The sequence below is a fragment of the Mustela erminea genome, chromosome 11 (assembly GCF_009829155.1).
Source record: "Mustela erminea isolate mMusErm1 chromosome 11, mMusErm1.Pri, whole genome shotgun sequence".
NCBI lineage: Eukaryota > Metazoa > Chordata > Mammalia > Carnivora > Mustelidae > Mustela > Mustela erminea.
In genome coordinates this window covers 72,441,515-72,453,597 of record NC_045624.1, presented here as the reverse complement: position 1 = coordinate 72,453,597, position 12,083 = coordinate 72,441,515, and the positions used below count along the sequence as shown (strand labels likewise).

General features: G+C 38.3%; 1 protein-coding gene across 4 annotated transcripts in view; it reads left to right on the top strand.

Annotated features, from left to right (window-relative positions):
* Positions 1–12,083, top strand: part of CDK14 (cyclin dependent kinase 14) — a 572,715-nt gene that overhangs the window by 283,160 nt on the left and 277,472 nt on the right. For all 4 annotated transcript variants that reach the window (XM_032304318.1, XM_032304316.1, XM_032304319.1 and 1 more), the window contains one exon: positions 9,708–9,831. In XM_032304318.1, coding sequence (XP_032160209.1) covers positions 9,708–9,831 — 124 coding nt within the window. The remainder of the gene's footprint in view (positions 1–9,707; positions 9,832–12,083) is intronic.

The following is a 12,083-nucleotide window of genomic DNA, read 5'->3' as shown; positions in this document are numbered from 1 at the left end:
TTCTTGATTTTTGGAAAGGTAGAGCCTTCATGTTACTAGCCCATACATCTCATAGAAGGTCATTAATGTATCCATTCCTATTATTTGAGACCTCTCTGACAGGATATAAAGAGAGGTTTGTTGATCACTATATCCAAATTCAAAGTATTCCCTTCATGCCATTTGAAATTTTTCTGTTATAGCTTATGTGTGTGAGCTTTCTCTAAGATCCTTTGACTCAAGGTTTATCACCTTAGTCAGTTTTTCAGTGTGCATCTCTCTCTCTCCTTTTTCAAAAAAATATTTAATTTATTTATTTGATAGAGAGAGAGAGAGATCACAAGCAGACAGAGACAGGCAGAGAGAGGGGGGAAGCAGGCTCCCCACTGAGCAGAGAGCTTGATCCCAGGACCCTGAGCATGACCTGAGCTGAAGGCAGAACCCACTGAGCCAGCCACGCACCCCTCTCTCTTCTTTTTAATTGTAATTTTATTTTGTTTTTATCTGGAAACCTGTACCTCTCACTCCCCTTCAGCCATTTTGTCCAACTACCCACTCTCTTCCCCTCTGGCAACAACCAGTTTCCTGTTTATGGGTCTGTTTCTTCTTCTTGTTTGTTTGTTTATTTATTTGATTCCACATATAAGTAGAATCAGATGGTATTTGCCTTTTTCTGACTGACTTATTTCACTTAGCATAATACCTTCTAGGTCCATCCTTGCTGTCACAAATGGCAAGATCTCTTTTTGTATGGCTGAGTAATATTCCAGTAAGTGCATGTTTGTGTGTATGATTCATATTTTGCTGGACATTTAGTTTGTATATACACACAAACACACACCATCTCTTCTTTTTTAAAAAAAGTTATTTATTTGAGAGAGAGACATCACAAGTAGGCAGAGAGGCAGGCAGAGAGAGAGAGGGAAGTAGGCTCCCTGCTGAGCAGAGAGCCTGATGCAGGGCTCAATCCCAGGACCCTGAGATCATGACCTGAGCCAAAGGCAGAGGCTTAACCGACTGAGCCAATTAGGTGACCCCCCCATCATCTCTTCTTTATCCATTCATCTATCACTGGTTACATGGATTGCTTCTGTACCCTGGCTATTGTAAATAATGCTGCAGTAAACATAGGGATGCATATATCTTTTTGAATTATTATTTTCATTTTCTTAGTGTAAATACCCAATAGTGGTATTATGGGATAATATGATGTTTGTATTTTTAATTTTTTGAGGACTCTCCATACTGTTTTCCATAGTGGTTCCATCAGTTTGCATTCCTGCCAGCAGTGCACAAGGTTTCCTATTTCTCCATTTCTCACCAACATTTGTTATTTCTTGTATTTTTGATTCTAGTCATTCTGACAGGTGTGAGGTTATATCTCCTTATGGTTTTGATTTGCATTTCTCTTATTATGAGTGATGTTGAACATCTTCTCATGTGTGTTTTGACCATCTGGGTATCTTTTGAAAAATGTCTATTCAAGTCCTCTGCCCAATTTTTAATTGGGTTGATTGTGTGTGTGTGTGTGTGTGTGTGTGTGTGTGTGTGTGTGTGTGGTGTATAAGTTCTGTATGTATTTTGAGCATTAACTCTTAATCAGACATATCATTTGCAGATATTACTTTTCATTTCAGTAGATTGCCTTTTTGTTTTGTTGATGCTTTCCTTCACTGTGCAGAAGCTTTTTATTTTGGTGTAGTTCCAATAGTTTATTTTTGCTTTTTTCCCCCCTTGCCTGAGGAGACATGTCTAGAAAAATGTGTCTGTAGCCAATGTCAAAGAAATTACTGCTTGTGTTCTCCTCTAGGATTTCTGTGGCATAACTCTTGAGTTTTTCCAGCACCATTTGTTGAAGATGCTGTCTTTTTTCCATTGGATATTCTTGCCTTTTTTGTCACAGATTAGTTGAACCTATAAGCATAGGTTCGTTTCTGGGCTATCTCTCTCTCCTTTTTAGAAAGTTGTATTAGTCTTACCAATTGATATTAAGACACTTCATGTTGAATAGTGTCTAAGATGTTACTTAAAGCACTAAAACCATTTTAAACTTATTTATTTATTTATTTATTACTTATCATTGTGTGTAAAAAAGAATGACCCTTTAGTTAGGGGAGAATAACATACATTCACAAATGAGAAAAATTTGTATTTCATGTTATTCCTTTTAGTTCTAAAAAGTGTGTATCAGTCAGGTCAGTTGCCTAATTCTGAGCTATATGGACAAAGAGAAACCTTGTAACAACAGGTCTTAAGATTATGTTATTTGAATTCCTTGAAACAACTGTTTCAGTTTTTCTCTTGGAAAATAATGTTAGGTAACTATTAAAGCCAGTAGCTTAAGTTTGACCATTTTGTTTCTACCTCGCTAGGGAATAATTCTAATACTAATTTTAGGCTATTAACCAAGTTTATTAAAGGGAAATTCTTATCCTCATTTCTACCAACTTGCTTCATCATATACACAAACCCTGATAACTTGGACACCTACTTATGGTATTAGAGCTTCTTTCAAAGAATTTGACAGAACAAAGATCTGTCTTTGAAATGCCATTTGAATCCCTGTAAGCATCCCAGCTCTAGTTCCCATGGTTTCGATCTGCTTCTTAAGATGGGTGTCTTTGTGCACCTTGCCTGATATCTACCATTGCACTGAGGCCAGAAGAGAGGGCAGAATGGGAGGCCAGCTTCCCTGGAATATGCAAAGATCACAGAAAGTGCGCAAGATCTTTCCCACAAGGGCTTGCCCAAATACCTGAAATTCTCATTTTTGGAGTTATTCCTCTCCAAAAAATTACCATCTTTAGGAATAAGATATTAATGTGTAAATATCTCAGAGAAAGTAAATTAAATAATTGCTCCATTATCTGGAAATGATAAAATGTTATGTATCTCAGGACCTCGGGAGAATGGAACAAAGAAGAAAAAAACTAAATGGAAGATCTCAAAAAGGATAATAAGTAGCAAGACAAATTACTCCTGGGACTCAGATTTTCCAGGAACTGTACCTATCTGTAGTACATGGCAAAAAAGTATACACCTACAGACTGATGGCTGGGCATGGATATTCGTGTCTTACTCGCCCCAGTAGCACACTTCACACTGTCAAGGATGTCCAAAGTGACACGTAAATTATACCGTAATATTGAATATCTGGGGCTTTGTTTTTGGCTCCCTTACATCTCCATATGACATGCTAAGCATTCTTTTCAAAAAAAAATTAATACATGAAACTGCAATGATGTTTTGTAGGACCTGTTTGGCATGAATTCTGTACATTGTATTTGCAGTTAGGATTTGGTATTTGCATTAGGTATTTGCATATTAGAAACTCACCTAAAGGGAATGAGTCATGCCGAATCACACTGGGGCCTTTAAAATTTTCAGAAGACCTAATATTGTAATGATACCATTATCTGATGTATATTGTAAAATATTTTGACATTTCTCAAATGTTTTGGGGTTTCAAAGTTTCTAATTATATTTTACCTCCAAAAAGTTTGAGGTCCAGGTAATTTCATGTTTATACCGCCTATGGGTTTTTAAGCAATATAGTGGTAAACATGGAACATATTATTTGAAGTATTTATGAATAATAAACTTTGGTTTATTGGCCACTGTCATTTTTCTAGCCTTAGTTTCATACCATGTATAACTACTTCAAGCAAATAGCATATGTACTTAAAAAAAAAAATCAAACCGTATACAAGCAGTACGCTTAATTACTGGGTGTCAGAACAAGACAAAAATGGGTTCCGATATTAGTATTACCTCTTGCTCTGTGGCCCTTTAGCTGATTTATTTAATTTCTTTGAGCCTTTGTTTCTTTATCTGTGAAATAGGGATAATAACCTCTCTCTGGCAGAGGTGTTGGGAGGATTAAATTATCTAAGTGAGTGTAAAATATTTAGCACAATGTCTGTCATCAAAAGCACTTGGTAAATGGCAGTATTACAGCTCTTTTATTTGTGAGTTCCTTTCATTTCTGTTATCAAAAAATTATGAAATGGTGCATTACAAGGGGAATGACTATTAAAGGTATCTAAGACTCAATCAGTCATTCTCAAGATGAGAAATTTGAGATCCAGAGATGTTAAACTTGGTTCCTGGGGAGCAGAAAAGTACATTAAATGTCTTTCTGAGAATTGGTTGTATACCATAAGGCATAGGGTCCCTTGCTAATAGCTCTAATAAGCCTCCTGTAAGCCCCGAGAGACTCTAGACACTCCTTAAAGAAAGTTGACCCATGAAAATCTGTTAAGATGTTCCCTGTGCTTCGTTTCATATGAAGGTGAACCACATATATTAAAAAACTCATGCATTTCAGATCAGTTATAGAACCTAATGACTCTAACCACCAATCACACATCTATAGACTTTGAAAGGGAAGGGAATATAAATCTTGTTGTTTACTGTAAGTGCCAATAATTCTTCTGCGTAATAAGATATACTGAGTCCAACAATGTATGCCTTTTACCCACTTAAAATTTTTTTTGATTAAAGGCCTTATCTTGATTTTTTTATTTACCTACTTAAAACCTAAAAAGTTTCATAAGGGAATAGATGAAGTATTAAAGTCTGTCCCCAAGAAGTATAAAGCCATGGCACAGAGAATACGAGCATCCTGCCAGAGATGACAGGGCAACTGGGCTATAGATAGATCTGCTGCCGGCAAAAATGTCCCCATTCATCAGATCATTGCTATTTAAGGCATTTTCCCATTGGGGTTTGTACTGCAGAAAGTGAACCTATTCATACTAGAGTATAAATCCTCAGTGGTTATATTTAAGAATTTGGAGGAATCTCCTTTTATAAAGTTGAAGAGAATATCCTGAGGTGACAACATATTTTTAGGATGACCTTATGGCTACTATACTAGAAAGATGGGGAGAGAATTTCATATCTATTGATAATACTTAATCAACTTCAGTACCTATAAAGCCATGTTACTAATTTCTGAGAGGATTTTAAATAGCAAAAACAAATTCAGCAATTATATACTCATTATGTTACATACGAATTGAGATTTTAACAAACTTGGGTTCACTTAGGAAAAACACTTTTGCTATATTGGGTCTACACCTCTGTTCATCCATGCATTTATCAAGCACCAACCCCTTTTAAGATGATGTCATGGGAAGTTCACACACGCTGAGTGATGAACGAATCACTTGGAGTAAGTTTCTTGTGCGTCTAGGGCTTAGTTTTCTTAATTAAAAGAAAAGAAAAAAAAATACAAGATGATTGACGGAAAGGATTGAATGATACATGTAGAGTACTCGGAACAGCTTTTAAATTAGAGTCAACTTTCAGTTGGTATCAGTCCCCCTCTTTTCAGTTGCTGAGATTCCATCGATATGTACCAAGTTTTATTAGAAAATACCAAAGATGATTTGTACCCTTTTCTGTGCCTGTGGCCCCCTCTTTGGTGGTCTTTCTTGTCCTCACACTGTCCCTCTGGTTTTTCAAAAAGATCAAGTGGGGGGTATAGCTCAGTGGTAGAGCATTTGACTGCAAAAAGATCAGGTGTAGGTTATTGTATGGCGATTTAATACAATCAAGTTGGATGGTTTTCTCAAAAATTTATATGAGAAAGTTAGGTATTTGCCTGCTTATCTAACAGAAGAGATTTCCAAGATGTGAGTTCTTAAGACATTGCCACAGAATATTCCATTCTATTTAACTTAGCCAGGCTACTGCTTCCTTACAGCCTTCCCCCAGCTAGCAGTGCCTATTCTGTTAAGTACATTTAAATATTACTGCTAAAAGACCAACTTTTCTAATGTTTTTAGTAAAGTGTATTGTTGTCCCCCCCACCATTATTTTTATGATGAGTTGTCTTTTATATATTGTCTTATACATTGTCTAGTTTTATACATTGTCTTTTCATTTATTTGGGTTTTTCTTAACTTATCTAGTGACCTGCTTGCTTGGTCACTTTAGTCTTTTCCCCCAGGGTAGCAAAAGGTCTGTCAATATAACACATCATTTCAAGTTGTGCATCCAGGGACTGTTCAGTTTGATGTCCTAGGAAAACTTTACATTGTGATGAGTGACAAGATTGCTCTGATTTATCCCTTCCACGGGTGGCTCTTCGTCTTATGGCAGATCCTTTTTTTTTGTTTGTTTTTAAAGTTACGCTCAGTTTGTGTTGCTGACACAGTGCAGATTTCTCAAAGTGGTAGCCATCTGCTTGTGTGTCTCTCATAGCCAGGGAGCTGTGAGCTCCTGGGGTCCAGGGACTCCGTCTAATACCTTACTCGTCTTTGCATCCCTCGTGCATGGCAGCACCTGGCCTGGCACACAGTTGGCACTTAATAAATCCCAAATGAATTTATTCTATGGAGATTTGTTTTGACTTGACTTTGTGTGCTGCTCGAAGAGCTAAAATTTGTTTGGGGGCTCGGACCCTGTTTGGGGCCGTATTCATTTTGTCTGGGCTTCGTTTGTCATGTACACAGTTGTAATTGGAGTGTGTAGTTGCCTCCTTCCCTGACACCAGTTTTCTTAATCTCCTTTAATATGGTATCCCATTTGAATAGCTTCTCTATTAGCATGAGGATTATATATTTTCACTAATTAGTAAAGGTATTAAAAGAAGAGCCCTTTGGGACTGCCTGATTTTACCCACTTCTACCCCTAGTGTTTAGAAAATCCCATGGCATTGTTCCCTATCTGTTATTTTTGTATCTGCTTCATCCAGATGTCTCTAAATTCAGCTCAGTAATCACATTACTGGTGTAGGAGTGTCAGCTGCGTGCCCGGGCTAGGAAGATGGTTAAGGCACACAGCCTGTGAGAGGCGGGGTACTAGATATGTGGTAGACACATGCAGAGGCCGCCCCTGGAGCACAGCTGGAGGAGCACCTCACACACACCTGTGGAGGGAGTGAGGGCCTGGGGACGTGGTCATAGCAGGCTCTGGGGAAGAGCGGTTCTTGAGATGAGACCTAAGAAATATCTGGGGAATCACAGGCAGTGGGGAAAGGGGGCTTTTTTTTGTCAGAAAAGAGGCAAGAATAAGGGTAAAGGCTTGAAGAGCCCTGTGCTCAGCGTTGGGGTGGGTGAGATTGCTTGAAGTCAGGGAACATAGAGCCCAAGCACCCAGCCGGCCCCACGGCTCACTCAGCAGCCTAGAAGGCTGTGGTATTCTATGCCTAGACTTGATCTTGTCAGTTAGAGGAAGCAGCTTCTGAGTCAACATTTTGTCTACTTGTGTTGACTTCTGACCAAGATTCCTACAGTGAAGTGGTCAAGACTGTGGACTTTGGAATCGAACTGCCTGGGTTCGAGACCTCGTTCTGCCACTTAATTGCTGTACGACTTTGAGAAACTGTGCTCAGTTTCCTTATCACGACTACAGAGATGATAATAGTAGTACCTCTGTCATTAAAATCATTACGGACTAGGGTTGTATTCTCTAATCCATCCATAGAATGGCAGTTGGCCCTTTCTGTCTGTGAAAGTGAGACTCATGGCCACAGTTAAATAGGCGGTCACATTCCAATAAGTCTCTGCTAGGCCCTAAAGGTCAGTTAGCTCCTGGCAGAAGGCTGAACTTTCTTTTTAAAATCAGTTCATTTTTTGCAATCAAGTTCATTATGTGGTCTGCTTTTGCCTTTTGTTTTTAGGCTTTTGAAAACACAAAGTAGCTTTATTGGCTCACTTTTTCCCTTCTAAACTGAAGGAAAATGGATTTTTGTAGAAATTGTAAACTTAGGCTTCAGGATGGAGGGGGTATTAGGGGTAAAGAATGAAGCTGGAAGCTGCTGGCCATAGTGGTAAGTCTTTTCATCTGCCACACAGGGAAGATTGAGGGGAGGAGACTAGAGGGATATTTGCTTCCTGAGGTTCTTGAGCCACTAATTTAATCTAGGCTAACACAGAACAGACTTTTTCTTTCTGATGCTGAAATTGTGGAAATAATGACCCCGGGCCTTTGCTGCTCCATAGGATGTCATCATGTACAAAGATTTTGAACTGAATTTATCTTTCTGTGATTTCAGCGTATCCACCCTGTAAAAAGTATACCTGGCTTTCATAGCCACCCACAGGTTGGAAAGCAGTCCAGAAATGCCAGCTTCCAGGGCCCTCTAGGAGTTGCAAGTCTCTTCCATTTAAGTATTTTGGAATCCTTATATCATCAATCGTTGGCAACTAACTCATACTAATTTCCCTGAAACTGCTTTTTTTTCACTAGCTAATTATGTAGACTGGAGTATCGATGGCTCTTAAAACATTGTTTTCCTTTTGTGTTTTAAAAGATTGATTTCTAGGAGCACCTGGATGGCTCAATAAGTTAAATGTCTCTTTTCGGCTCAGATCGTGATCTCAGGGTCCTGGGATCGAGTCCCGCATCAGCTCCCCTCTCAGTGGCAAGTCTGCCTCTCTCTCTTCCTCTGTGATATCTCTCGCTCTCACTCTCTTTCAAATAAATAGATAAAATCTTTAAAAAAAAAAGATTCGTTGCTAAAAACTAGAAATTATTAGGATTATTTTGTGAAGTCAGTAGTTTTAAAATATTTCCCTTTTCAGGGCACCTGGCTGGCTCAGTCAGTTAAGTGTCCGACTCTTGATTTCAGCTTAGGTCTCCATCTCACGGTCATGAGTTCAAGCCCCTCTTTGGGATCTGTGCTGGGCATGGAGCCTGCTTAAAAATAAATGAATAAATGGGGTGCCTGGGTGGCTCAGTGGGTTAGGCCTCTGCCTTCGGCTCAGGTTATGATCTCTGGGTCCTGGGATGGAGCTCCGCATCGGGCTCTCTGCTCAGCGGGGAGCCTGCTTCCCCCTCTTTCTCTGCCTGCCTCTCTGCCTACTTGTGATCTCTCTCATGCTCTGTCAAATAAATAAATAAAAATATTAAAAATAAATAAATGAATGGATAAATGAATAAAATAAAATGTTTCCTTTTTCATAAACAGAATATTGGACACCCTTGCAAATCACATTTTGTTATTATCAAAATAGGAATATTTGATATGATCCAGTATGAAACTAAACACAGAAGGCCATCAGTCACTTCCTAAAATTATTTCTTATAAAAGTATTGCTCTTAAATTCTTGGTTTCTCTGTTTTCTGTTTCCTTTCAGATGGGTCTGCTTTGTAATCAGTGAAGGTGGCATGTCTGTCTTTAGGCAACAGCCTAATCTCTATGGCCATATGTGCAAAAGCAGTATAATTACAATGTAGTATTAATTGGGCCATGTGACTGTTTTGTTTTAATTATTGAAATCATCTTATCTTTCCATTCCTTAAAGCATGTTAATGGGTGAATCACTGGATAACATGTTTATGTCCTTTCTATGGAATTAAATATGTGCACATTTACATAAACTTGGTAAAAAAATCTGCTTCTGTTGATAATGTTATGGATAGATTTTTTTCCCCCTGTGTCTCAAGCATCAATAGAAGCCTGAGGAAATCAGATATTATCAAGAATCGATTCTTTACATTTCACCCAAGTTACAGAGTACAGATTGGATTATAGATTCCTGGCTGGGGAGGGTATTACTCTGGGTTGACGTAATAAGCCCGTAGAAAATTTCAGATTTACTTGTTAACGAACTAGAGATTTCCATACCTTTATGCACATTCTCCTTAAATAATTTGGGTAGGAAATTTAGTGATGGGTACCCATTTTTACCAAATACAAGTGCTTGGCAGACTGTATGTAGAAACTGGCTTTTATCTGTGTTCAGATTTTAACTTTTGTCTCCCTATTTTTTCAGTTGTTTTTATTTCAGTTGCTGCGAGGGCTGTCTTACATCCACCAGCGTTATATTTTGCACAGAGACCTGAAACCACAGAACCTTCTGATCAGTGACACGGGGGAGTTAAAGCTGGCAGATTTCGGTAGGAAAGCAGTTAATTACCAGTCTATTTTGTCACACTGTGAGAATGCCAGGCAGATGGTGGCACTGCGTTTGTTTAGGTGTTCTTCTTCCATCATTATAGATCATGGTAACATTTTTTGGAGGATTGAAGGAATTTTTTTTTTTAATGATCAACATCAAGCTTCGTAGCGTTATTAAAAATTCACACTGCTTGTTAGAGTCTTGAATAATCATAAGCATAAATCAGATCTCATGTATTTCTAAAGGAAAAGTCAGTTCAGTTTTGATCATGAAATATATTGAAAGAAATCTAATTTTTTTTTCACCTTTTATTATGCAAAATGTCAAACCCATTCCAAAGCAGGAGGATAGTATAAGGAACCCTTCCCTAACCCATCACCCAGTTTTCACAATTATCAATTTGTTGTCAGACTTGAAGAAACCTGAACTTAAGCCTCTGGACTTTTCTGGGGCATCACAAAATACATTCAATACTGTATATTGCCCAGCAGTTTTAATAATTTAAAAATCTAGGGCCAAGGTTAAGTTTTCCAGAAATGACTGTTTCAAGAATTCTCAATAGCTTTATAAAAGTAGACACAGATTCTGATTTAAAAATTGTGGTTTTCAGTCATTAGAAGTCATCCCTTCCTCAAAGTTTTGAGGTTGGCCTCTTCCAGCTTGGAAGCTTTCCTCCAGACTCTGTGTTGAGCCCACAAAGGGAAGCAAAATTGTATCATCCCTGCTAGCTCTCTTCCCCTCATCAAGTGTGACAATCCTGCTTCGGCCTGGCACTGTCACAGCGGAGAGGGTGCCGAGTCGATTCCCGGCGCCAGGGATACTGATGGCAGCGTGATACGTTGACATCGCATTCCCTCAATTATTTTTGAATACATATTCTGATTAGAAATTTGTTCCATTAAGAGTGGAATGGAAATATTACCCTGGGGACATAAACATGCCTGAGGTTGAGATACAGGCTTTTGCTGAAATATGATTATCTTTTCCCACCCCACCTCCCGATAAATAAAAGAGCAAGAAATGTCTATTTCCTATTCCAAGGTTAGTAGACTGTTCAGTACCTTTGGAATGAATCTACTCTGTTGTGTTTTATGTATTCTTTTCTTCTAAAATTGAAATAGAAGAAAAGTTAGCATAACGAGTGATATATTGTGAAAGTGTCATTCCCATCTAGTTGGTAGAGATGATGAAATTCTGTGTGTGTGTATGTATGTGTGTGTGTAGTTTATTGCCACATTATGTGTGTGTGTGTGTGTGTGGTTTATTGCCACATTTTAGCATCAGAACAATACAAGGTGGCCAGACATAAGGTCTTTCTATTACAGAGTAGGAAATAATGGGAGAGTAGGTGGGTGGAGAAGAGATTTATTGTTCCTCAAATACAGGATTATTGGATTTGCTGTGAGCATATTTTGTAGTTGTCAGTATCAGTAAATTAATAAGGCTTCGTAGTGATTTTCTTTTGATTTTTTAATAATATACTGTAAGGTATATGTTGGAGTAAGTAATTGCTTTGAACATTTAATTCTATCGAACATGCTTTTCTTATATATTTATTAAATACATTTTACAAAGTTGATTTTGTATGATCAAGGGTATAATGGGATTATATGTAAGTGCTTACTAGGGATTATTTTTTAATTTTATGGCAATGTTTTTATTATAATTGTCAGGTAAGTTTATCTTAAAAGATTCTTTTGAGTCTTTAAAGCTGACATTTTATAATATCAGATTCTGAATAAATTGAAATGCAGTTTTAAACAATTTAGGAAGTGTTTTAGAAAATTAGAAAATTTAGAGATGCTCAGAGCAAACCTTCCCGTTTTCCTTGTTTCCTTATCTGGTACCTTTCCCCTCATCCTCAACGCTTTGCCTTTCTGAAACATTTTGTTTGTAAACAATTTTCACCCAAGAATATGCCATGCACATTTTGTCATGTTGTTAAATGTGAAAAAAATATTTTCTAACAGCTTAGATTTTTCCTTTTGTAGCCCAGGCCTCTTCATTCAGTCCCTCACCAATGACCATTTTGGGGCTTGCTGCATTTCCCTCTTGGGGGCAGGCTTGCACTGAAAGGCCTTGTCCAGGAAGCCTGGGTGCAGCACTTGCAGGGTCCATATTCTACAGCCCCTGATTTCTTGCACCAGCCCACTCTGCAGAAGGCTTGTGCCATGCACCTCCCCCGCTTAGCGTCGCCAACTGAGTCTCCTTGCCTGGAACACACCCTTGGCGTGCATCCTGTGCATGAAG